Below are 26,087 nucleotides of genomic sequence, written 5' to 3' on the forward strand. Positions count from 1 at the left end.
AGATGGTAGTCATGTCTTTTGAACCTTGAGCTGCAGGAAATCTCATCATTTGAAATTGTCTTTATACTGTTTTTAAGACATCCATCATCAACACAGAAATGAGCTTGCCATTCTGAAAGGTGTAAAAATAGCTGTGGCAGAGAGAACTTTTGTGGTGCAGGAAGAATCAGTGTCTAGAATAGTTCAAAGAGCAAAAGGATAGTTAATGTCTATCTGTATTCCTATATAGAGAGCTACATGGGGTTTTTGATACTTTGAGAAACATTGATTGTGTTTAAGAAGGATATTCCTGCCAGTTTAATGACAGCACAACTAGCAATTTAAAATTTACATTTCTGTCAGAAAATGCATCTGTTTAAAAAACAACTGAGAATATTATAATTGACAGTTGTAAAGATCTCTCTGAAAATAAATTTTCCTTGCAAATTGTTTGCTACAATGTACAGTAAGACAGTTCCTCTGGTTATTTACGGTGGTATGCCTTCTCTCCTGACAACTCCCTGCTCAGTCTGTCTGATTGTCTTTCATGTGTGTCAGGCACCTGTATCACTCTGTCATTCATTCATTAACAAATTCACCTTGCTTTATATTCAGTTTCCCCTCATTTTGTAATTTCTTTCATCTTTTCCTCCCCCCTATATCCTTTAGAGTCCTTTTCCCCTTGTTCCGTCAAGTCTTATCACAAGAGCTTCAGTCCTTCTCTGAAGGACCTATTCAAGGCTGTAGTATATTAAAAGATACATATATCTTTCACAAAGTCTTCAAGCTTCTTATCAATTCTTCACCATCGCCTACTTCCCAAGTACTCAAAGAATGCCTCACTGTCTTGCTTCAAAATTGCTGGAATTATTGACATTTATTGAACCTAAGGTATTACTTATCCTTCCATATCTGTTTATCTTCCTGGGCCTTTAAGTCAAATAAGGTGGTGGGAGACTGATGTTGACCACTAGGCTTCAGGGTATTGAACAGTAGTGTTCAGGGCATCATCTCATCTTGGGCTATGGTTGAGGTTGTCTAGTGAGTGGGCACATTATGCATTCTTATGTTGCTCTGTAGGAATTTTGTACTGAAACAGCCTGAAAAGCTCAAAAACAATACTGTGTGAATAAAATGAGGGATTGACACAGGAGGGTATCTCTAACTGCAATAACTGACATCGTTGCTTTGGGGTCTTTCCTTGGGGTTTTCTTATAAGTTAATGAAAGTATTTGCATGATTTTGAGTGTGCTTTGGATCAGGCAGTTTCCTGCCTAGCATTATATAATGAGACTATTCAATCAGTTTAGTGCACAAAATGGGCATTGATCCAGTTGTTACAACAGAATCTCTGTTTCTGGGGAAAATGTTGATGAGTATGTGTTTATGTACTGAAACCAAAAAATGAAGTTCAGCTTCTACTGTTTTATAGACTTACTTTGTGCAGAATGTCATCTGATGAGGAGAAAAGCACAAGTCCAGTTTTGCCAAAAGACTCTGTTCAGGACAGTTCTGTTTCTTCAGATCCTCAGGTAGGAAAGAGGCAATATCATTTGATTTACAGTCATGGCATTTCATTTGGCAAAGGATAACTACAAGGAACTCTAACTAACTCTAACTCTAACTCTGATTGTGCATCTTTTTTGTATTTTACATACACAGGAAAATAATAAAAATGTTAATGTAAAGAAACAAAGTAGACCACCAAAAAAAAGACATTACAGTATGTTCATTTAGATTCCACTTTTGTGCATTTCACAAGAAATTTATGTAAAAATTCTTATCTAAACTTAAGAGTTTGATCAGCTGCAAGTAAAATAGGTAGTTTTCTTACCTTTTTTTCCAAGTGTTATTCTTCATTTGTGTTAAGTCTTATGAAGATGCCAGAATTTGACACAGTAGGATAGAAACCCATTATTTTTGAGAGATGAAGGGTAACTATATTTTAGGCTTCCCCCATGATGTTGTAAGAACTGAATTTTTTAAATGAATTTATTTCCCTTGGAGTAGTACTATGGCCAAGTTAATCACAGAAAGGAAATGACTGCTTTTTGGTTTTTTGTTTTTTTTTTTTTTTACTTTTTGTGTCAAATAGGTCAGGATATGCTGTAACTATAATACTGGGGGGTTTCTGTTTCTGTGCTCATTGTTCTTTCAAGAGAATGCAATGGTATTGGATAAAGTCTTTGTGTTATTATTTTAAAAGCAGCAGATTCGCATCATTTAATAATTGGTTATTCCTATTTGAACAGTGGGTTGTGTGTTTTTTTTCTTTGGTCGAATACAGTCCAAACCAGGACAGTTTTGACAATAACATGTTTTGCTAGTTGCCCTGTAGAAATGTATCTCCTCATTTGTCACCTGGTGAAATGGGCATATACAGCAGCAGCACTGTTTAGTTGAGGGGTTTTCTTCTTTCTTTTTTTACTATGTGGATTGACTTGTACCTTTAAAACTACATCTTTAGAGGCAATTCATTTCTGCAGCTCATATACTTTTCTATTTGTGCTCATCTCATGGATAAGTTTTCGTAATCTTTGTTTAAGAATAGTAATGCATCTGTGTTTCCAATGCTTTTTGTAGTCAGAGAACAAGAAAAAACATCATGCTACAAATTTTGAAGGACCAGAATTTTCTGTTATGATCTGGTTGATTATCACGGAGGTTCCAAGGCCACCTTGTAGAAAATGATAAACTTAACTAATGAATGACTGTTTTGCGAATGAGAACATGCCTAGAGTAGTAGAATAGTTCCAGTTGGAAGTGACCTACACCAATAATTGGAGAAACTGCCTCTGACTGTTTTGTGACTGACCAAAAGTTAAAGCATGTTATTAGAGGGCGTTGTCCAAATGCCTCTTAAACACTGACAGGCTCGCAACATCAACCACTCTCCCTAGGAAGCCCATTCCAGTGTTTGTTGGCCCTCAGTGAAGAAATGCTTCCTAACATCAAATCTGATCCTCCCCTGACACAATTTTGAACCATTCCCATGCATCCTGTCACTGGATCCCAGGGAGAAGAGATGGGCATCTCCTCTCACTTCCCCCACTCAGGAAGCTGTAGAAAGCAAAGAGGCCCCTCAGCCTTCTTTTCTGCAAACTAGACAAGCCCAAAACTACCCCCAGTAGGAGTTTGTAACTGTTGAAAAAGAAGAACCCTGGGGTAACAGCTGATCAATTGGAATGTTGACAGGGTACTCTACTCCTTTTAGATAATTTTGGAAGGTCTGTTCAGTTTTGTTTGATTGGGCCTTTTTGATAATGTGTTGCTTTTAAATAGAAACCAGATTATTACTTTTCCTTACAAAGAGATCCACTGGCTCTTAGAGAATTCCCATTACTTATAGTTGGGTTTTGCAAGACTTTATCCATTCAATCTGTTCTTGTCATATTGTTTAGTAACCTTGACTTCAATTCTTTGTAGTACCTGTATATTTTTATTTAAAAAAAGAAAAAAATTTATCAAACAAGTCTGATTTTTTTTTGGTGCCATTTGTTCATTGCATCACTGCATTTACTTCTACAAAACAAAGGCATTAAACGGTCAAAACTCCACTGACCTTCAGGTCATAGAACTATATTCCTCTAATTTTATACATGAACAGAATTGTTTGCAGTTGACAAAACAGCTTGAACGTTTTGTTTAAAGCAGAACCAAGGTAGTAAACCAAAGATATATTGTTGACTTTATTTTATTATGGTTTTATTTTAAGTGTACTGGTCGATATTGCATTCCAGTTGTAGCGTGCTTGTTATGGTGTGTTTAAGATAAAAAAAATCCCTACATATTCCCACTGCCGTCTCCAGGATTATTTTTTTCGTGTGCCTAAGCTTCTGGTTACAACTGCCACGAACTTGCATCTGGTATCTAACCTACTATGTCCTTTGAATTGACTAAAATAATCATGGAAGCAGCTGGATCAGCTCTGTCTGAGAACTAACTTGTTTATGGGGAAGAATCGGTTTTACAGTGCTATTTGGTTAAATGATCTCTTTGAAGAAGACAGAGGTGTGATCTGATATCTTCTGCAGAATCATTTAATTTATATTAGTTAAGGCTAATATTGGCTTTTTTACTCAGCTGAAATTTTGCTGCAGGGAGTTTGGTATGGTTCCATGTAGTTCCTGATTGAATAACAGATCAGAAGATACCTGTTTTCTTCTTTTGATATCTTCTAAAATCTAAACTGCATACATTTAGAAAGATACAGCTATGGAAAAATTGGTAACTTGTTGATTTGCAGCTAACTATATACCTTTTACATGGAATGTGACACACTTGCTTATCCAAAAGATACATCATGTATTTGTAATTCTATAGCTTCATATACATTTATTTAGGCTTTTACTTTGAACATGATAGATTAGAAGATGGGAAATGGACATTTCAATGGAAACTAGAATTCGTCTAAAATGTGCCAATCCTAGCTTCCTAAATTCTCTAATTAATTGAAACACACAAAAATATAGAAGTTACACTGAAAGTTTTAAAGTATTATCCTTTTCAGTTATTGGATTCAAAAACATATTACGTGTAATTGGTACCTTTCATTAATTGTTTTCACTCTAACTTTCCCTGGGTTGAAGGGGAAATTAATTTTTGAATTCACACTTGATTTCTGAGGTTTGACCTAGTTAGGATACTGAGCAGAACTAATACGATAATACTAAGTGAAGAAAAAATAACTGCTTGTGACCTGGCTTAGTATTTTCCAATGGGCATTGTTTTCCAAATCTTTAATTAGTAAATTTGATTGGTTTTAGTATGTAACTGCTACTAGAACTTGTTTAATTAATTACTGGATTGTGTGTTTAAGCTATAATACAGATTGTTTACAGTTTCACAATGAACACTAAATACCTTCATCCTGAAAATCTGTTTCATTAGGAGGTATCAAAAAAATATTAATTGGCTTACTTTGGTGCATAGTATAATGCCACGTACTACTTAGATACGTTTATAACTTCTTAATATAACTTTCTTAGTTATATATACACATTCCATATACCTGTATAATTTTTTAAATAATTAATATGAGAATAATTATAGCTACTCTAAACAAAATTGTGTATAATCAAATCTCTTTTGATGATTGGCTTTGCAACTTCCACCAAAGAAATTGTAATGTTACAGAATGTGAAGTGTGACTGTGTTCAGTGGCATCTTTGTCATGGCTATAAAAATACATGCTTTTCTTTGAAGCACTAGTAGTAGTGATTAGAAATAACACTGGGCAATTAATAACTTACATGATCTGGAACTGGAGTTTTCTTCCAGTTCCTGTTTTTGTTTTAGATGCCTGTTATAGTATCCAATTCTGGTATCTGGCAGAGTCTTTCTGTGCAACTATTACAGTGCATCTAGTTGTAATCAGAAGGAGTGTGAACATTAAACAAGAGAAAGTTAAATTATTATAATTACTGTAGGAAAACAGCTCACTTTTGCAACTTGAAGGGAAATCCTCTTAGTTCTCACCACGATAATAAAAAAGCCTTTCAAAATTATAGAAAATAATTTGGACTTCTTCTTACATATGCCTAATTTTTAAAAATGTAATTGTAGTTTTATAATTCTTTGTCACCCCTTTGCAACAGGATGAATATGAAGAGCTGTTTCGTTATACTATAGTAACTCCGAGGTTTGAACAGTGTGTCTCAAAGTTGCCAGAACCTGCCTCAGAACAGAGACCAGCTGACAGAGCTTCCAGGCTAACTGATGATGCCAGTCACCATAAAACTCCAGGTAGTATTCCCAAGGCTGTGTGTTGAGCTTACAAGAACAATGATACAAATTTTATGGCTTACATTTTTTAATAGCTTCAGTTTGAAAAATATATGTGCCTCATCTGTAGTACCTCTGCATTTTGCACAACAGGAAATTTAGGAAGGCATATTCCCTGAAGTGTTCTCTCTCTCTCTCTCTGACATCACTGTTAGATGACAGCATTGATATGCTGACAGTTCTTTGTATTTTGTGGTGCAGATGTTTAATAATTGGTTGGTGTAATAACGGTAAAAGGGATACCCTTGTTACAGTATGTACTTCGTTGAAATTTGATGGGTCACAGCTAGTTTTCCTGTGATACTTGTACCGCCATGATGGAGAAATGTGTATTGAAACAATGATTGTTTGGAAGGGAGAATTACCTTAAAAAGGCTTTGTGTAATGACTGAGCATGTCACAACATGAATGTCATTCTTGCTTTTTTAGTTCGATCATGTTATTATAGTTTTATTTTACTGCTTGGTATTTAAGACTCTGAACTTAGTGTCTTCACTGTGATGCATTAGTAACATTGATATTTGTGATTATGTGTTGTTTGCGTCTGTCACTAGCATTTAGATCGAGAATTTGCTTTGATTGAGAATTTTGCTTTGCTGTTAATTTTTCTTCAGAAGCAATAGTGAACAATCACACCTGCATTATTTCTTTTCTAGGAAGTTAAGTATAATCAGGAAAAATTGACTTTAACTTCTATTCTTTATCATTCTATTTAATTATAAAAATAGTTAGCCTCGGTTTTGTCTTCTCTTTTAGAATCTTTGTGAATGACTTTATCTCTACTGTTTAGAGGAGCAAGTGACATATTTATACCTTCCAACTTGGAAGTTTGGTCAATACTATTTCTTTACATTTGTAGATTCTGAAGCAACTGCTAGACAATCTGTATGGAAGGATTAAGGCTGCAGGAGATGGCAAGTTGTAGGTGATGGCAGCTGCATAATGACCTTTAGCCTTTCTGTCCATCTTGTCCTACGTACCTGCTGCTCTTGTCTTGACCTCATGGCACCATTCCCAGGATACACCTGGCCTTAGCATGAGCTGTGTGCTAGCCAAATTCTGAGCTGGATTTACATGAACAATTACGGCATGAGCGGAATGTCTGCAGTACACAGATCACAGGGCAGCTGTGACTCCTGTTGCCAGTCTCTGTATATGAACTGTCATGACACAAGCTGTCCCCAGTTTCTGCAAAAGTCTGTGTGGGTTGAAGGCAGCTCAAGTCCATTGCTATGTTAAAAGTTCATTTTGCTGGTTCCTTAGTTTTTATACTGTGTTGGGTCAAGCCATGCTTGTCTGGCTAGCACAGAAATGCATTCAGAGTTCTTAATTATCTAAGGCCAGTTATACAACCATTTGATCCACTCAACTGGTGCAGCCTTTTATGAAAAACAAATAGAGCCCCTTCCTGTGTTGAGATAACTTCAGCTTTCTTTAAAACAGCTGTGGTCACTCTCTGTATTCTTCCCAGAGCTCCATGAACAGATTGCTTACCTCCTCTGAATGTTCTTCCATTATTGATCAGTCACATTATAAGTCACAGATTGCCAGGATTCAGGTACACTTGCAAAACTCTTGGTTTGTAGAGCAGTTAATGTCAGCTGCTGGAACTGTTTCTCAGCCTGAGTTTTTGTTCTTAAAAGAGCAGTAGAAAAATTCAAACCCAGCTATGTGGAATTATATTATGGAGCAAATTTTAATTTGGGTATTGTCCTCAGTGCTCTCTCTGCTTAGAGTTTTGTGTCCCAGTTTGAGTGGAATATTGTTTTGTAAGGGAATTTTTGTGGTTTATAATACTGCTGTTCATAACAAAGAATATCATAATCAAAGCACTAAACTTGTGCACTCTTTTGGTACATACCTGTATATTCTATTTTCAATCATATTTGTCTGAAGAGAAAATTGTAGCTAGCCACCCAGTCTCCTGTCTGTCTTTAACTCCTTCAGAGGTGTTATGCTCTTACTTTTTAATTTTTTTCCTTGGGTGTATTGGGTTTGCCTGGCCAGGCTTTAGTAGTGGGGGTGCTAAAGAAATGGCTTCTGTGAGAAGCTGCCGGAAGCTTCCTCCATTTCTGACAGAGCCAGTCTCTGGCAGCTCCAAAAGACAGGAGTGCAGCTGGCCAAGGCTGAGCCAATTTGAAATGTTGGTAATGCCTCTGTGATAAGAGATTTGAGAAGAAAAAAAAGTTTTGCACAGTTTTAATCGTGACCACAGAAGAACGGAGTGAGAATGTGTGAGAGAAACCACTACAAAGGTCATTGAAGGAGGAACAGGAGGTGCCTCGGGCGCTGGAGCTGGGATTCCCCTGCAGCCTGTGGTGCAGACCATGGTGACACATCTGTGCCCCCGCAGCCCATGGAGGAGACCCACGCTGGAGCAGGGGGATGTTTCAGAGGAGGCTGTGACCCCTTGGCAAGCCCACGCTGGAGCAGGGTCCTTGCAGGGACCTGCAGACCCATGGAGAGAGAAGCCCATGCTGGAGCAGGTTTCCTGGTAGGACTTGAGACACCATGGGAGACCCACACTGGAGCAGCCTGTCCTTGAAGGACTGCACCCCATGGAAGAGTGACCCACACTGCAGCAGTTCACAGAGAGCTGTTGCCCATGGGATGGACTCACATTGGAGAAGTGCATGGAGAACTGTCTCCCATGGGAGGGACTCCACATGTTGGAGCAGGGGAAAGACTCTCCCTGAGCAGTGGGAGAAACAATATAACCCTCATTCCCTGTCTCCCTGAGCCACAGGGGGAGGCGGTAGAGGTGGGAAGGAGAGAGGGATGGGAGAAAGATGTTTTTGAGGTCTTATTTTACCTCTCATCCTGCTCTGATTTTGTTAGTGATAAATTCAATCAATATCTCTAACCAGAGCCTGTTTTGCCCATGACGGTATTTGATGAGTGATCTTTTCTGGTCCTTATCTCAACCCATGAACCCTTCATTATATTTTGTCTGCCCTGTCCAGCTGCAGAGATGAGTGAGAGAGCGGCTTTGGTGGGTGCCTGGCATCCAGCCAGCATCAACCCACTAAATGGGGCTAAACATGTAGCCTGTCAGGTCTTTGTCCTTTTTATGGCCATAGAAGTGAGAGGACAAAATTCCATTCCCTTGGTTGCTTCTCTTGAAATGTTTAAACAGCATTATCTTTTTAATATGCCTGTTGTTATCAAATCAGAATAGCCATTTGCAAGCTCTAGTTAGTTGTCATGGGACAGGGTAAAGAAATAGTCTTATACTTGATGGTGATAAAAATTTTGCATTGTAGTTGTCATTAAAAGAGTTGTATTGCTCATTACAAGGAACCACTCATATTTATTATCTTTGCAAAGGGCAGCACCCTGCAAAATACTATTTGTCTGTTATTTTCAAAATGGGGAAAAAAATTATTAAAAACAGTAAAGAAGTTGCTTCTGAACTTCCCAGAGAATAGAAAAGAATATTTACACGGGCTCATCCTGCTTCTATCAATTGCATGCTATAAACAAGCTTCCTTTACTACTTTATCAATATATGTGTTTGCTGTTCAAAATGTCACTACGTCTTCTCAGCCTGGGAGAGAGATGGCTCATACCTCCTTGAGATAGAGCTTGAAACAATCCAGTTGTGGAAAGATTGTTTCAGCCCTTAGGAAAATATCTGATCAAAATCCTGAACTCTTCTATATAATCACTAGTACTGATTGATGGTGATTGTGTATTGAAGGCCACAATGTTAATGGCCTCAGAATACCTTCTTTTTTTTATGATAGTAATAACAAGACTTTGAATGAAGTGTGAGAAAACTAGTTAAATTCAAGTTTAATACTATACCTCTAATGCTGATCAGGTGGGATTGTTTACCAGGTTGTTTCTGAAGGATGGTTAATTGTTCTTTTGGCATTACTTGCTTGTTCATACTAAAAATCAGGCTTTTTGACATTTGGCTCTAATGCTGCTACTGTGTTAAAATAACAAAATCATAAATTATTAGGTTAGTGTTCTGTAACTCTGTAAACCAAAACAAATATCTGTGCTGAGCATGGAGTTAAAACTTGAACGTTTGCTCTTCTGCAGAGCTTCTCAACTTTGCAATGTGCTTTCCCCTTCTCCGTTTGATGCTATTGGGACCAACAGAGTTTCCAATGCCATGTGATGCCTTCTGAAATGAAGTTCTGTTTATGAAGTATTCTTTGGTCTGGATGCTACCATTATGATGGTAGAAGTCTGATTACTAGTAATCTCTATTTGTTGCAGAAAATTTAAGTAGTAGTATAGTATCTTCCCTTACAGCTTTCAGCCAAATAAGAAAAGTAATTGAAATAAACATGCTGTACTATTCAATTCAGTTCAATGTCCAAATGCTTTTAAACTTTGAAACACAAAACTTAATTTCCTGTTCTTGTTACCAGTTTAGTTGATTAAATTTGAAAATTACTAAGATTGGAGCAGTAAATTATTTTTTGCAGAGATGTGCAATGATGACTCATACCCAAACAGTGGAAAAATTCCTTCTCTTCAGGCCTGCCAGTCCTCAACATAAATCCATTAGACTTCTTACAACATTTCAGCAAATTGCTGTGCTCAGCTTGGGCCACTGATAGCATGTCACGTGTGAGAACAGTCTGTCAGAGCTTATTTACTTAATAAAAGCAGGAAAAGTCAGATACTAGACCAACACAGAAAAACCCAACAGTAGTAACAGACATCTGGATAAAAAGCTGATTTCATTATTTCTGTCTAGAGATATGTTGCAGTAAATGCATGTGGAGATTATTATTAAAGTACATTTCTATACTTACCATATCCAAATGGTTCCAATATCCCTCATGCCTTAGCAAACTGTAACCGAACAACATCATATAATTCTATGGAAGGAACAGACAGAAGGAGAGCATTAGAAATAAGAATTAAATTAATATGTGTACAACTAGAAAATTATAGCAATGCTGGAAGGCCAAGATGAATTCCATAACATGATCATATAAACCTGTAACAGATACACTTGGTGGATTCAATGAAGATATGATACATCCTATGGTAAATGAGAGAAATTAAAGCTATGTTAGGATAATCTGTTCCTAGGGAGAATTAAGGAGAAGAGAGTGATGAACTAGTAATGCTGTGATTCTCAGACTATGGCAGTTGTCAGTCTATTTTAATATCCTGTTTTTATTGGTTACATTTTGTTCTGTTGGGTTTGTTTGGTTTATTTTTTAGGAAAGTATCTTACAAACTGTGCTGTGTAGGTTGGATATCCGCGTAATCTAACCAAGTAGTAAAAGTTTAAAAATAGAAATAAAGCTTCATGCATTTCATGTCACAACTGAAGGAAGGAGTAGCATGCAGGAAAGGGGAAAAGTGGTGAAGGACAGAACTGGGAATATTTAACAATGGTAACAGTGCCAGATAATTTTATTGTCAGATGCCAAGCAGGTTCTTCATCACATAAATTAGATGCATTTCAAGTAATCTGAATCATCTGTCTGGCATGTCACATATTTGGGAGATTTTTACAAGCAACAAGTATTCAAATTCTGCCACTACCTAAGCAATACTTCTGTCATTTTCAAGAGAAACTGAAAAAAAGCTAAAGCCTGATTTTAATATAGTCTGTGATGGGGAATAATCTGTGTATGGCCTTTTGCTTCTGTGATAGGACAGGACATTTAGTCTATAGAAATAGTGTGTTAGATGGGACTTATTTAGCTCAAGCTGATGTTAATTTTATGATGTGTGGTTGTGTATTACCTTGGGAGAAATACCAAAAAGCAATTGTAACTGCTTCTGCATCACAGTTCTTCCTTGTTTCCTTCTTGTTCTGGAGTACGAGTGTAGTAGTTTTGTGGCAGGGAGTATTGGCCAGACAGCTCTTCTCATTTCCTTGGGACAGGAGACTTAACAGTGAAAATAGCTGTGAAAGAGTATCAACCATCAGGCTCTGCCTTGAATAAATTAGAAACATACTTTTCTAGTGTCCACTGAAGATACTGCTTTGTGACAGTTAAACTTACCTCTTCTAGGTTGAACCAAAAAATCAGACCCATCAGACAATATTTGTTTTCAGAAGTGAAGACTAAAATGTTGGTGGTTTCCTCTGTTTGTGAAAAGAAGGGAGTATTCTTTTGAAGTTGTCCTCTTTGTTGTTATTAACAGGAATCTACTAATACCTCTTCTTTACTTTTTTTTTTATTCAGTTGTCGACTCAAATAAATTTTCTGTAAGGAATAACTAAATATAAACCAATATTTTATTTCCCAAGTTTACTTAAGTATTAACTTTATTTTCAGCTCAAATGTATGCCTATTAGCTTTTGGGCAGGGATTAACTTTAATTTGTAGTGGTAGCTAGCCACAAATCTTCAAAGTGAGGACTTACTGTGTAAGGCATTATATAAGTTCATGGTAGATAATTCCTTTCTCAGATTGCTTAAGGTCTAATTAGATGAACAAATTGAAGGCTTTAAGAAAAATGGATGCAGGTACATATTAACATGGAAATATATCCACAGGCTCCTTTGTGAATTTGCTAGGCAGCACCACAGATCTCAGGCATTTACAGACTCATTAAGGAAAAAGGCAAAAGTTAGTATATTTTTGACCTGAGATATTAATTGTCAAGAGCCCTTTACTTAGAGGTGTTGTTTCTGTCTGTATTTTTGGTGCTTGCTGTGATCATTTTCTTTCAAATTAACTTATATTAAGATACTGTATTTTACAGGAGCGGCACTTTTGAATTTACTAATGTTACAATAGGATCGTCAGTTTAAATATATTTGTGTCCAGGAAGCGTGTATTTGAATTGGGTTGCTTTTCTTATGTGGTGAAAGGAGGTTTCTGATGTCATAAATATTGTATTTCCTTTTCACCACTGCCTGGCTTCTGACTTCCATCCAGAATGCGGACCAGTTAGCCTTTCCAGAGTGTCAGTCCTTATTGTCTTGTTTCATTTTTAGTCTCAACATCAATGAAGCAGGCCCATATGGAACAGCCTGCTCTTTCAGAAGCAAGTTCTTCACAAGGGTCCATACATGGTCCAGGAGAAGTCAGCAAAACCTCAGTGACTGAATTAACTTCACCAGAGGAAAAACTCACTCAAGTAGAAAATATACTTGATCTCTGGAGTGGAAGTCTTAAGGTATTTATATTGTATGGAATCCTTAAAAATCATTCATGGATATCATTGTATTGTAGAGTGAGTGCAGGAGAAATTGCAGTGTGATTGCTGGGAGAATGGTATTTCTTCTTGTTGTTGCATATTGCGCATAAACATATATAGCATAGAATATATTGTTTCAAAAACTTCGGAATAACTGTCTCCATTAGGGATGTTCTGATATCATGATTCAATACTTCAGTGTGTCTGGTAATATTTATAGCTGTAAACGGCCTATGTAATGAAGGTATCACTGTAAATATTTGTGTCTCCTTAATTGCTAAGTATTTTAAGATTAAAATAATAGGGAGGAGGGAATCATTTAAACTAATTGCGTTACTGTCATCCTTTGAACTTTTCAGGCAAATATTCTGACTGAACTGAAAAATTGGAAACTTAATTTGATTCAACATCACAAGCTTCAAATGAGACAAGAGAAAGAGAAACATGCCGCACATGTGAAACAACTGCAGAATGAGATGGAAAACCTGAAGGAGTTACTTCATACTTATGAAATCTCTATTAGCAGGAAAGATGAGGTACTCTGTTTTCATACTCTGTTTAAAAATATCCACACTAAATTTTCTGGACCATCTCTTTGAACAAAATATTTTTGAAGCAAGTAACATGGAGAAGTAAATAATACATTCACACTGTATAGTAGAAAAATAATCGTTGTTGCTAAAAGGGTTGTCTGTACTAAAAATGAATGCACATTATATGTGCATACTTTGCATTGTTTGCTTCTTAAATCTAGAATCTACTCGTTTCTTATTTATTTCATGAAGATCACACGGGCTTAGGTGAGTCTTTTAGCTCCTACACTTTAAAAGCCTCTAAATTTTCAATTATTAGATCGGTTTTCCTCAATTTTAAATGGGCATGGGCAGCAGTCTCCGAAGTGTTGAAGAGCCTCTATTTTAGGATTCTTAGGAATTCTACATTTATACATATTCTTAAGATTGGACATTTGGAGTCTCTGATTTACACTTTCCTGCTATCAACGATGTAAACAACTTCAAAATTAACTAGTACTGTGAAAGTGGATATAAAATCTTGGCAGTTTTGCAATCACATAACATAATTGAGTCTTCTTACTGCTACCCTGAACATTTAACCTAGTACTTGAGAACATTTAATGGAGTTTGAATTTGTAATTCCTACTGACATTTTCAAAAAACATACATTGCGGGAGTTAAAATATGAATGGAGATGATGTTCTGTGTCCATTTGGAAAACAGACTAATCTTACAGACCAAGCAAATATGAATGTTGTAACATTACATGAACAGGATTAGTCTTGTACAATGTAACTAGTACCTATGTACATGGCTATTTCAGCATATACATTTCTAACATCTAATTCTGTTGGCTATCATTGTATGTCAGTTGTATTTAATGTGCCATAATTCTCAATGATATCTTGAAAGCTCTAATTTTTTTTCTGCTGCCAAAGAAATTATTTCTTCAGCCAATTTTGTAGTTCTGTTTCTAAGAAAAAAATCATTTGAATAGAAAATTACTATTGCTACCACCTGAATGGAAGGTGGCAGTGCTTCCATGCTTCCATATATCACTCCATAGTGGTCAAAACTGCTGTATCCTGATATGGATATAAACCAAAGTCCATCAGCCTCACAAACATTACAAGTATTATAAATTCTTATTTCACATTGTAAATCTCAAATGCTTTTTATTTGCAAAAATATCCTAATTAACAAAAACAGACCTAGGCTAAGGCTTCTGGTGTGTGTCAGCATGTACGCAGCATCGAAAATTGACTTTTATGTTAGTATATGACACTTTTTCAATGAAAGTAATTAATATATCTATTTAATTTGCTTTCTGTTTTAATTTTAGGTATCATTCATTTCATTAATGTATGTTCAATGATTACTACTTGTAACAAATGCAATATAATGTTAACATATGTTAGCATTAGCATGTAATATCATAAAAAGTTGTTCTCAACAATCTTTATGCAGTAGTTAAAGTAACTTTACATTATTCCCCAAAGTCCCATGATAGGTCGCTGTTGACCATTGGAGTTGCTCATGTGTGACTGATGGCAGAGTCTAGCTTAAGAAGTTAGGCAGAAATATAGAGAAATATTGAGATTTGGTGTACCAAATTTGCATCATATCTGGCTTAATTTTTAATTGGGGAACCTCAGCTTTATGTGTACTCATTAAATTTAGAGATTGCTGGTAAAAGCCCCCAGTTGCAGTCTCTGTCCAGTAGGACATCTTGCCTCTCAAATGTTTTAGTTGCTATAAGCCTATATAATATCTTTCATGAGAACTTCTAAAGAGAGTAACAATTCTTAATAAGATTTTTCTAGTTTGTAGCAACTACTTGGCTTGTTTATTCTGTTCCGACAAGTGAAAAATCTTCTAATATAAATGTTTCTGATTTTTAAAAATTTTCTTTGAAATAATTTTCTGATGTTATGCTACAGTAACATTTAATTATGAGAAAGTAGCTCAGAAACCAGCAAATGTAGGAGGAAATAGCAATTCAGTTGAACTTCTCCTAAAACTACACAATGGAAGTGCCACAATCTGAGTGTTGAAGCCACAAGAATTTTACTTCTGGTTTGAACTCTGATTGTTTCTTACTTGATTAGAGTAAGGGGAAGTTTCAGTAGAAAGCATCCATTAAAAGCAAGTGCTTCAAGTGAAAAATAATTGAGACATAAAGTACATTCTATTTGACCTTACAATGATCATAGCTATTGAAATAGTGTTAATATTTTTGCAGGTAATTACTAACTTGACCCAAGCATTAGAGAAGCAAAAGGAGCGAGTAGAGTTGATGAGAACGTTTACGATGTGGCGGATTCAGCATGTTAAAACCAAACAAGAAGTATGTGCACAAAATAAGAATGCAATGAAAATTAAAACTCTGAACTCAAAAGAGTCAGAGCTGCTGCAGTTCCTGTTACAGTTTGAAGAAATTACGGTGTTTCTATTTTGATGTGTTTGACAGTGTCAAATAACAGTTTGGAAAGATCAGCTCTAAAACGAACCTTGCTGTCAGAATACTCTCTGGAATGGGGAAAAAAAACCATTGTCTGCTGACTGTATTGAAATAGAGTAGAATAGTAGAGTTGTTTCAAAGTAGTTTTTAAACAATCCTGAAGTGTAAATTTATTCAAAAGGTGTTTTATGCTAACTATCTGCAATCTTTGTAACTGCATATTTTTTGTGATTCCTGCAGTGAATCCAAATGTGCACATACCCATCAAATGGCTTCACACATGCCTGCTTACACCGCATGCATGAGGTTGTTTGAGTGTCATTAAACTAACAGTAAGACCACTGTTGTGTGTAGCCTAGGAGTTCACAAACACAGTTTCTTGTGTTGGGGTCAGGAATGTGCCATGGCACGTGTGCAGAGGCAACACTGAGCTGCTGACACTGCTTGTGTAACGCTTCACTGCAGGACCTGTAACTCAGTTAAGGAGTTCCTACTGTGGTCTGTGTAATAAGCTGTAAGACAATCATCCACACTGGAGTACTGAGATTTTATCATCCCTGAACTTTTGTGTGATATGGTTGTATTTACTTCCTAAGGAGTATGCAAATAGCCTAGCGGACAGACATTTCCGGACGGCTTTGATGAAGAAAGTGTGGGCAGCATGGCGCTCTGCTAGTGAAGTAAGATGGAAAGACAAAGTAGCAAGAGCCTGTCAGTTAAGGGCAGAAGATGTGTGTGTTCAGCTGACCAATGATTATGAAGCCAAAATTGCAGAGGTAAAATCAATTTTTTTCCCTTCTTTTGCTCCTTCACTCCCAATTCCTGTCCCTCCAAAGTATCTCTTTCTCAGAAAACCTAACAAACATGAGTATTTTCCAGCAGAACAGAGCTCCCAAGTATGCAAGAAGATCTGAATGGATCTAAGATCTCTGTTACGTTTTCAGATGTGACTTTGTTTCCCTGCATCTGATATAAAATGTTGCCTATCTGCATGCACAGATGAAATAAACTGGACTTTCTTCAAACGAGGCAAATCTCTGTTTGCCTACCGGTGGGAACACCATTAGTTTTCTAACAGCTTCCTGTTAATATGGGCTATGCATTTTGAGGTCTTAATAAAGAAGACAGTGGGAATAGAAGACCATTCTTATTACGAATGGTCATGATGAGTAGAATTTTTTTTTTTTCTGTAATAGCTACTCTGTTAAAGGCTGAAATTAAGTTTGATTTTTCTTCACCTTGCCAATTAAGCTTCTTAAAGAATTTTCAGATCTTAAGATGAGATTGTCAACATATGCATTGGTACATGCTAAGTAATCAGTTTTAAAATACAACTTTTAAGAGTTTTGTATTTCAGCAAGAAATTAAACCTTGAACTTTAAGAACAGGCTTACCAAATGTGTCTTAACAGCACAAAAACCATAAGTAGCAACTTGCTCTGTTCTTTTCTCAGCATTTTTAGTTTTTTACAGTATCTAGAGAAGAGAGATTGGTGATGAAAATTTACCCTATATTTAAATTGTCTGAGAACACTCGCTCTTCTGTTGAATGAGCCCATGTTTCTGCAGTTGTGCCCAGATGCCAACTTCTAAAAGACAAAAGCTTGCAAGATACATTTCTGCTTAGGTAGGGTTTTGAATACAGTCTTGTCCTTGATATGTTCTAGTACTAATATTGTGCTGTATTACAGAGAAACTGCAGTGAGCTTTTCATCTCCAGTGAAGCAGAGATTTTTAAGTGAAAATACCTTTGTAAATATAGTAAATAATTTTTAAAGTTAATTGATGAATATGTAGTTTGCATTCAGAAGTAAGAGAGAGCTGTTTCCTCATTCTGTTTCGTAGCTAACTGCTGCTTTGGAACAGAGGAAAGCTGAGATTCTGCGACTGCACAGTGAAAGAGATCACTATGAAGACACCATGAAGAAAGCCTTTATGCGTGGTGTATGTGCTTTGAATCTGGAAGCAATGTCCATGTTTCAAAGCAAGGACAGTAGGCCAGATCCTGGTCAGTATGAATAGCAGCTTTAATCTGGTTGTGTGTGTGCATTTTTGTTGGATTTGTTTGGGATTTTTTGTTTGTTTTAATGGAGTTTCTTTTCTCTTTTTTTTTCATTTGAGAGTCTGTGGCAATACAGAGTTTATTAAACTTTTATTGCTTTAAAATGTCCTGTTGAATATGTTGAGAAATACTCTGATGCTGAACTTCGTACTGCTGTAGCTAAAAGTAGGAATGTGTTCTCTTCATCCCACATTGCTGAGAGAGTAGTAACCTGCAGCTGAAGGCAGAACAAGAAGTCAAAGGTGGCAAACAAAACACCAGGTTATGGAGCAGTGAAGACAAAATTCTGAAAATTCCTTTATGCTCTGGAATCTCAGTGTGCAATGAATCAGCTTTACCCAGCTCTCCCTTCTTTTTTAATCTTGCTTTTGAATGTAAAAAGGGCAAGCAAATCTCTCATGTTCTGTATTTAGTTGTAACTCTGTGCCAGAACAGGAAACACCAGTCTATTTTTAGCAGCAGCATACTCGTAAAACCCGTGTAGCTACACAGGGAAGAGCTGCACATGCTTAATGATGTAATGAAATCACCCCCTCAGAGTGAGACAATCTGTAGCAGTGGGAACCTAATCGTGCTGGTGCAGCAACCTACGTTAAAGAGAAAATAGCTGTGCTAGCAGGAGTGTCACAGCTATGCATGTGGCTCAACAACCAGCTGTACTGGCAGCAGTGGTTAATAGCCTTAGACAAGTAACTTCAGTTGCTAAATTTAACAGTCTTACACAGAAGTTTCTGAACTACTTCAGAAAAATTCTTCACCAAAAAATGTAGCTAGGAAGAGGAAATAGTAACCTGAAGAAAATGTAAGAGGATACTTACCTGAGCAGCTGTCTAAGCCTGTTGAACATAAGTGGTATTTGTGTAGTTGCTTAGGAACTTAATATGACATTAGCTAAGTGTAGTAGCTGTGTGCTAGTAAAAACATAGGATCAGTATTTGTAGACTGTTAAGAATGAATGATTTCTTTAAGATACTGAGTTTGGGAATAAAATTACAGGGCATTTCCCAGGTACTTCTTTTTCATTGTGTACTAATTAAGAACTGTTCTATCTTGAAGCTTTATCCTTTATTTGTTTATTGTTTTCAAAAAACATGCAACAGACAACAGGTCTCCCTGATAATGAAGGGTAACTGACTCATGTGAAAGCATTGTTTCTGTAGACCTATAAAAATGAGGGTAAGTAGTAAGGAAATGAAGAAAACTGAGCTCTAGAATAGTTGTGACCAACCCCTGAGTTTCATGGACCAAAGATTTTGCTTGATTTTTACTAAGAAGCTGGAACTGATACTCTACACCAGAACAAGACCTAAAGATTTTGCTGTACTGGATGTTAGGCTACCCATAACTTATTTTTTTGTGTATCTGCTATTATGCTTTTTAATCAGGCTTCATAACATCTCACAGACTGTGTTTCAGTCCTAAGCAGGTCATCATCTTCCACCACCTCTTGTACCACATTCTCCCCTGCCCTAGGCTTACTATGTTTTTTTTGCTACAGCCAGATGGTGGTTTTAATGAAGTTAGTTACATAATTATTTAATATGGTTGAACAACCATTGATCTGCATTCTTGATCAGGTAGAACAGTGATCAGGACATCGGAAGACTGCAAACATCAGAGAAGATTATTGTGATTTGTTGCTGGTCGTTTAATCTGTGGGTATCAAAACTTCATGTGCCAGAATCAGTCAGCAATTATAAATTTATATGAACACTGCAGTGCCACCTACTGTCATTGTATATAAAAGCAGAATTTCACCCCTTTACAAATTTATTATTAGGTTATTTTAACGTACAATTAATATACACACAATATACAGATAACATACATATCGTATATCATTATACTGCATTTATTAGTAGTGTGCATGTATCACAGCCTTAATGGCTTCATAATATTTAGTGTCAGTGTTGATGGTGTAAATGTTATCTGCCTAATTTGCTGACTTTCTTTTTAATTAATAATATATCAAGATTATTTTAACCTTTTTATGTATTTAGAAGAACACTGAAGCCAAAAAATTCATAACTTTTTGCTTATAAAAATCCTAACACTGTTTTTCTTCAGTAGCATAGATCAGATCTGACTAGTCTATAACTGTGTATTGGTCCTGTCTGTGCTTAAGCTTAATGTGTGTGTACATACATAGATATGTAAGAAATGTATATTTTGGCATTCTTTTACTCTTGACATCTACAAGTATTGCACAGATTTGAAGCACATTCCTTTTATTTTTCCTCCATATTTCAGCTAAGAATGAAAAAAACCAAACACAATTACCACACGGTGTCACTCTAGTCCCTGGAATGAGCAAATTTCTCTCATCCTGGAACTCCTGCTGGCATCAGCTGCTTCAGAAATAGGAGAGTAAATAAGAATACCTCTCTCTTCTTCCTTTAATAAAGTCTGTATTCTAAAAGGAAAAGGCTGGAACTGCTTGGAAAAGAGACTGGGCTTATGTCTGCAGATCTGGCATCCCCAGTGTCTGCATTTTAAGATAAAAGTATCCCAGATGGATTTTGTTCAAGCTTAAGCTTACCCAGCCTACCCTCACAGGGACACGAGAGCTATAGGGTGCCTGTAGATTGTCCCAGCCAGGATGAGGCCACTGTCCAGCAGTTATATATGGGGATGAGATGCTGCTGCTAATGTGTAACATTTTATTTTACTACCAGTAAGCCCCCTTAAGGATCTTGTGCTCTCAGAAGTCCAGTATGACCTTTGTGTTTTCCTCTTTGTACTGGTTTGGCCAAATTTAGAAATATATCCTCTGAGAGAAGGCACAGCCACCCCTCCCCACACCAGCTTTGGGAAAAATAAATTTTCCTCGAAGGAAAGTGAAGGAGAAAAAACTATTTATTTACCAAACACATGGAAAAAGGATAATAATGCTAAATAATAAAATCTGTCACTGTGGAGAATAAAACCTGGGAAAGTGTTCAAGTCCTCCCTTTGGTCTCCTTGGAGCTGGGGCTTGGCCCAGGGCCAGGCCCTCTGTGCCCGGTGGAAAGTCCTCCCAATGTGCTCTGAGGTTGAAGCAGTCCAGTAGAAAAGGGAGAAAATCCGAAATTCCAGGGAAAGAAAAGCAAAGTCCAACTCTCAGTCTCTCTCCGGAGAAAAAAGAAACTGAAACAACTGGCCAAAAGCTGACTGGAAAGCAGCAAGCCGGGTGCTTCCTCGCTTCCCTGCCACAGCTGAAAAAAAAAAAGTCGCTATCTCTGTGTGACCTTGAACAAGCTGCAGACTGCTTTGAAAAATTTGCTGGTTTTTCTTCCCCCTCTCAGGCTCAGTTTAGAGGCATAGAAAGGCACAAGAATTAATTTCTGGGCATAGGGCAGCGATATGGGATACACATCATAAGGTCGCCCCAAGACAGTCTCCAAAATGAAGGAGTGGAGATATGTAGTGAGACAAAGCGCTGAATTGTTAAAAAAATATTTTTTCAGACTGCAGTAGGTAAATGGGACTGAAAGATGGGTAAAATACAGGAATGTTATTCTGCCTACCTACCTACCTCTATAAAGAACAGCCTGATCTTTTTTATTCTATTACACAAAATCCCAAAGAAATACTAAAATTTTTATTGTAATTTATCTTCCCCCATATCCCTACCCCTTAGGGTTAGCTAGATTATGTGCTGATCCCATTACTTTTTGTTTTTAATAATAGATACAGGAAGCAGGAGAAATGATAATGCTCCCACTGATGCAGGAAGGCCACCTCCTTCACAGTATAATCCACCCTCACCACCACCTCCACCAGCAGCTTCTCTTCAGATGGAAGGCATGGTAAGCATGTAGCTGGAACAGAATTGTATTTGCTAGTGACAAAAAAGAAACTCCTTGGTTTGGGCTTTTTTGAAGAAAGTCCAAGTCTAAAAGGAAACCTGCAGGTGTGTTCAGACTGCGCTGTGAAAATGAAGTGACTTGGACACAGCTGCTGTGGCTTGCTGTACTTTCATTAAGCTTTTTTTTTATTTTAGTGAAAATGCATTAAACTAATGAAGACAAGGTCACTACAATAAGCATAATTTGTTCTCTAAGGTTCTCTCTGGAAAAAAGCTGTTAAGAGGTTTTTTTTAAAAAAAACCTCTGAATTTAATGTACTCTGAAAAGATGAAAAGTTGGATTGACTTAAAACTTCTTTTTTAGGGGGGTAACACATACAGACATTGAGGGAACTCACCTTATTGTCCTATCATACCAACTTAGCCAGATCATCATCTAGTGGCATGGTTGTTTTGGAGCTGCCCTGGAGCCATCCTGAAAACTTTGCCACTGTAAAACAGTATCATGTTGGAGAGTAGGTTAGAACAGAGATGATGTGCATGCCTCTCTCCTGATTTTTAATTCTAATAGTGACAAATGTTATTCACACAATTTCTACTATTTTTAGACAAGTAATTTTAAATTAGACAATTAACAGTAACACTAGAGGTAAGATATCTGCAAAGATATTACAATTAAAAGGGTAATTGGGATAGTAAAAAAACTGACTATCTAAGGAGTAAAATTGTATTTTTTAGAAAGTAGCACTCATTCTTTGTAAACTCTGGTTTCATTTCACAGTTTTCTAGCCACCTGGCTCATGGAAGCACTCCTGAGACCAGGCTAGATGCTGATTCTCCAGGAATCATCAGTAGCACAGCAGGATCTGGTGTGACATCAATTCAAAAACTGGTAATGTGCTAAAATTAACTTCTTTTCTTCTTTTAAGGCATATTCATAACAAATATTAGTTTGGATATTGTTATTTGTGCATTTCTCAGAGCAACACAGGTATGTAGTTGAGGGCACTGCCATAGAGTTTACGTGGCAGTACGAAGACACTAGCTTGCAAGTGCTCATTTGTGTCACATAAATCCATTTATGCTAGGAACAGTTTTAAATTCTTTTTGTAGGTAGGGCAGTGTGGCAAAATGAGGAATAGGAGAGTGCATGTACACTTCGCTATAGTGCAACAGGAACAATCAGTGTTTGACTTGATAACTTTTTGTTATGGAAAGTGCTTTGTCTTGTTCTACTGCTGTTTGAAATTTCTGTCATTCCGTTTTCTATGCTTAGTGCTAAACTGCCCTCCTTTTCTAGCACTTGATACAGGTTGCTATCAGCTGTCAGAGAAAGATGCATTATTGTACACATGGGAGCTTTTTTATTTTCTGTTCTGTCATTGCTAGAAAGGATTTCCACAGTGGCAGAAGTACCTTCAGCTGTCACTCAAGCATGCAGTCAGTGAGCAAAGCTAAACTATCCATGCTGCTTGATTTTTGTCAAATTAGTCTTACTTCCCTCAGGACAGAAGTCATTTGCTTGAAATGCTGTCTCATTCTTAGGAGTCGAAAAAAATTGAGTCATCCTGGCTGCAGCCAGGTGGAGCAAATTCAGTCCTGTGTAATGTAACTGGATTACCTGCATCATCACAAGTTCCATTTAGGCATGTGGCAGATAAAACTGAGCAGAAATACTAGAGTATTGTAAATATTATGTTTAAAATTTTTTACCAATTAATACTTGATTTATTTATAGCCCATGGCAAAAGTAATAACATCTGCACAACAGAAAGCAGGAAGAACAATCACTGCTCGAATCACAGGCCGAGCTGATATGGGACAAAGATCCAGAGCTTCTGGGAGTTTAGCAGTGATGGGAGTTGCTCCACCCATGAGTTCAGTCATTGTTGAGAAACATCATCCGGTCACTCAGGTAAATCAGATTATGCTTCTTACAGTATTTTTATTACAACACATCTGGTAATAGTTTGAAGAAAAATTACCTTGTGAAGAGGTATTAGACAAAGCTCAGACTTGAGGCCTGTTGAAAATAGCAAACAGTACTTACTGTCTATGTGTAGAAGGCACTGGTGAGGAGATGTTTAACCCCAGCCAGCAGCCAAGCCCCAGGCAGCCACTCACTCACTCCCCCACCAGAAAGATCAGGGAGAAAATTGGAAGGGTGAGAGCTGGAAAACTCATGTGTTGAGAAGAAGACAGTTTAATAGGGAAAGCAAAGGCTGTGCACACAAACAAAGCAAAACAAGGAATTCATTCACTGCTTCCCATGGGCAGGCAGGTGTTCAGCCATTCCAGGAGAGCAGGGCCCCATCACACATAATGGTTACTTGGGAAGACAAAACTCAAATCACTCCAAACATTCCTCCTTCATTCCCTCCTTTATAAACTGAGCATGGTGCCACAGGGTCTGGAATATCCCTTTGGTCAGTTGGGGTCACCTGTCCTGGCTCTGTCTCCTCCCAACCTCCCAACCACTGCATGGCAGTACCAAAAGCAGAAAAGGCCCCCATTTCCTGCCATGACTCACAGCCCTGTGGCACACTGCACATGGCTTTCAAGAATTTGGGCTATTAAGCAGAAAGTAATACTTAAACTGTATATTCGTAGGAGATTAGAGATTCAGTGTGGTAATTACTTCATTAAGAACAATTTCTGGATTCAGATTTTGTGACTAGTGTGACAAGGAATGCACCTGAACTACTGTAACAAACACTGATTTCTAAAAATGTAGTAAGTGTGACAGCCCTAGAGATATACGCTGTATACCCTTTCTGCAAATAAAAACCTAAGTGGAAGTCAAGTATTTCTCTTGAGTTAATTTGAGAGGGGAGAGAGTTTACCTTGATTAAAAGCAGCTGTTTGTTACACTAAGGTGGCTAGTTTTATGGGCAGAAAATTAATTCTTGATAAAATGGAAAACCTTTTCTTTTCAAAGACCTTTCAGAGACTGCCTCATGGCAAATACTAAGCTTCAAAAGTAAAGCTGGCATGATTAAATTAGCACTACAGGGGGAAATTGTGAGCAGTATGGTAAAAAACTGAAACAAACCAACCTCGAAGTAAGATTGAAGTGATAAAAGCTCAAGATAATTAGTTAACTGGAAGTTTAGCACGTTATATTCAGAAAAGTGTATTACAGATAAGAAAGGAAAAGAAATTACCCTTTCTGTTAAATGACCATTTATTTTTCCCTTTTTGATAAGTGTATTTCAGTTTGCTGGATTGCATATCTTTCTTTCTAAACTACATCTCACCTAGAGCTATTTTAATGGGAATTTTTTGTGCCATTAAGTGTTTTGATGTATCTGATTACTTTTCAGCAAACCATATCACAAGCCACTGCTGCTAAATATCCTCGAACTGTGCTTCATTCTTCCGGCTCTACCACTGCGAGACCTGCAGGACAAGCTGGGCGAGTGCTTCAGGGCCAAACCCATGCCAGTGTTCAGTCAATAAAAGTTGTTGACTGATTGACTGTCTTTCTCACCGGTAGGGGTTTTTAATCAAGGTACCTCTTCCCAGTCTTTTCAGATTTGATGCAGTAAGGCCTAAAGTACATGTCATGTTTTTACCCTTTTCTAAAAAAAAAAGGGTTTTTTTAAGCAAAAGTGCATTTATAATAAATGTCTGGAGGGGCAAAAGAACTTGAACTGTTGTTCTACCTCCGAACTTTTATTATTAAGACAAACACTTTTTATTTAAGGAATCTTTTGCACACTTTCAAATAAAGGATACAATGTAATTTTTGTCTGAATCTTTTTGTTTAATCCCAATGATACTAACATCTATGTTCAAGAGAAAATTAAATTTATTTTTGTTAGAAATACTTTTAACTGCTTATGCAAGTTAAGCGTAGTTGACATGCACCTTAATTATATCCTACAACAGTGTGTTTAAATGGAAAGCAGCAGGGTCGTATCCTCCACACCCAGGGTCCAGCTTGGGCCAGGTGAGGTATCGAGTCCATCAGATTCTTAAACAGTTTCATTTTCCAAGCTAATGTTGCAGAACTTGATGAATGCTTTAGGGATTCCAAGCATTTGTACGTTAGATCCCCAATTCCAAAACCTTAGGATTTAGCGGGCTGTTCTTTGTATTTCTGGGACGCTCTGCAGCCAACTCAAAGAAGGTTGCACACAAGTGGGCATTTTGGAGTAAGACTTCAAACTAAGATACAGATCACCTTTTTCGTACAAACAGTAGGATTCAGTGCAAAATAATGCTAGCTAAATGCAAACAGAAAAGGCAATTCAGTTCTTCCATTACATGATAAAACTATTGCTATATTATAAAGAAGATCACAAAGATAGACATTTACATGATTTTTTAGATATTAAATATATTCAGTAATAAGAAAACCTTTAAA

General features: G+C 37.0%; 1 protein-coding gene across 1 annotated transcript in view; it reads left to right on the forward strand.

Annotated features, from left to right (window-relative positions):
• Positions 1-25,467, forward strand: part of POC5 (POC5 centriolar protein) — a 29,362-nt gene extending 3,895 nt beyond the window's left edge. The window contains exons 2-12 of the mRNA XM_017740703.1: positions 1,412-1,511; positions 5,577-5,724; positions 12,692-12,873; positions 13,254-13,430; positions 15,652-15,756; positions 16,467-16,646; positions 17,715-17,877; positions 21,601-21,719; positions 22,500-22,610; positions 23,457-23,633; positions 25,042-25,467. Of these exons, the coding sequence (XP_017596192.1) occupies positions 1,428-1,511; positions 5,577-5,724; positions 12,692-12,873; positions 13,254-13,430; positions 15,652-15,756; positions 16,467-16,646; positions 17,715-17,877; positions 21,601-21,719; positions 22,500-22,610; positions 23,457-23,633; positions 25,042-25,191 (1,596 nt within the window). The 5' untranslated portion in view covers positions 1,412-1,427 and the 3' untranslated portion in view covers positions 25,192-25,467. The remainder of the gene's footprint in view (positions 1-1,411; positions 1,512-5,576; positions 5,725-12,691; positions 12,874-13,253; positions 13,431-15,651; positions 15,757-16,466; positions 16,647-17,714; positions 17,878-21,600; positions 21,720-22,499; positions 22,611-23,456; positions 23,634-25,041) is intronic.
• The last annotated feature ends 620 nt before the right edge of the window (positions 25,468-26,087 follow it).

The sequence above is a fragment of the Corvus brachyrhynchos genome, unplaced genomic scaffold, assembly GCF_000691975.1.
Source record: "Corvus brachyrhynchos isolate BGI_N302 unplaced genomic scaffold, ASM69197v1 scaffold467, whole genome shotgun sequence".
Lineage (NCBI taxonomy): Eukaryota > Metazoa > Chordata > Aves > Passeriformes > Corvidae > Corvus > Corvus brachyrhynchos.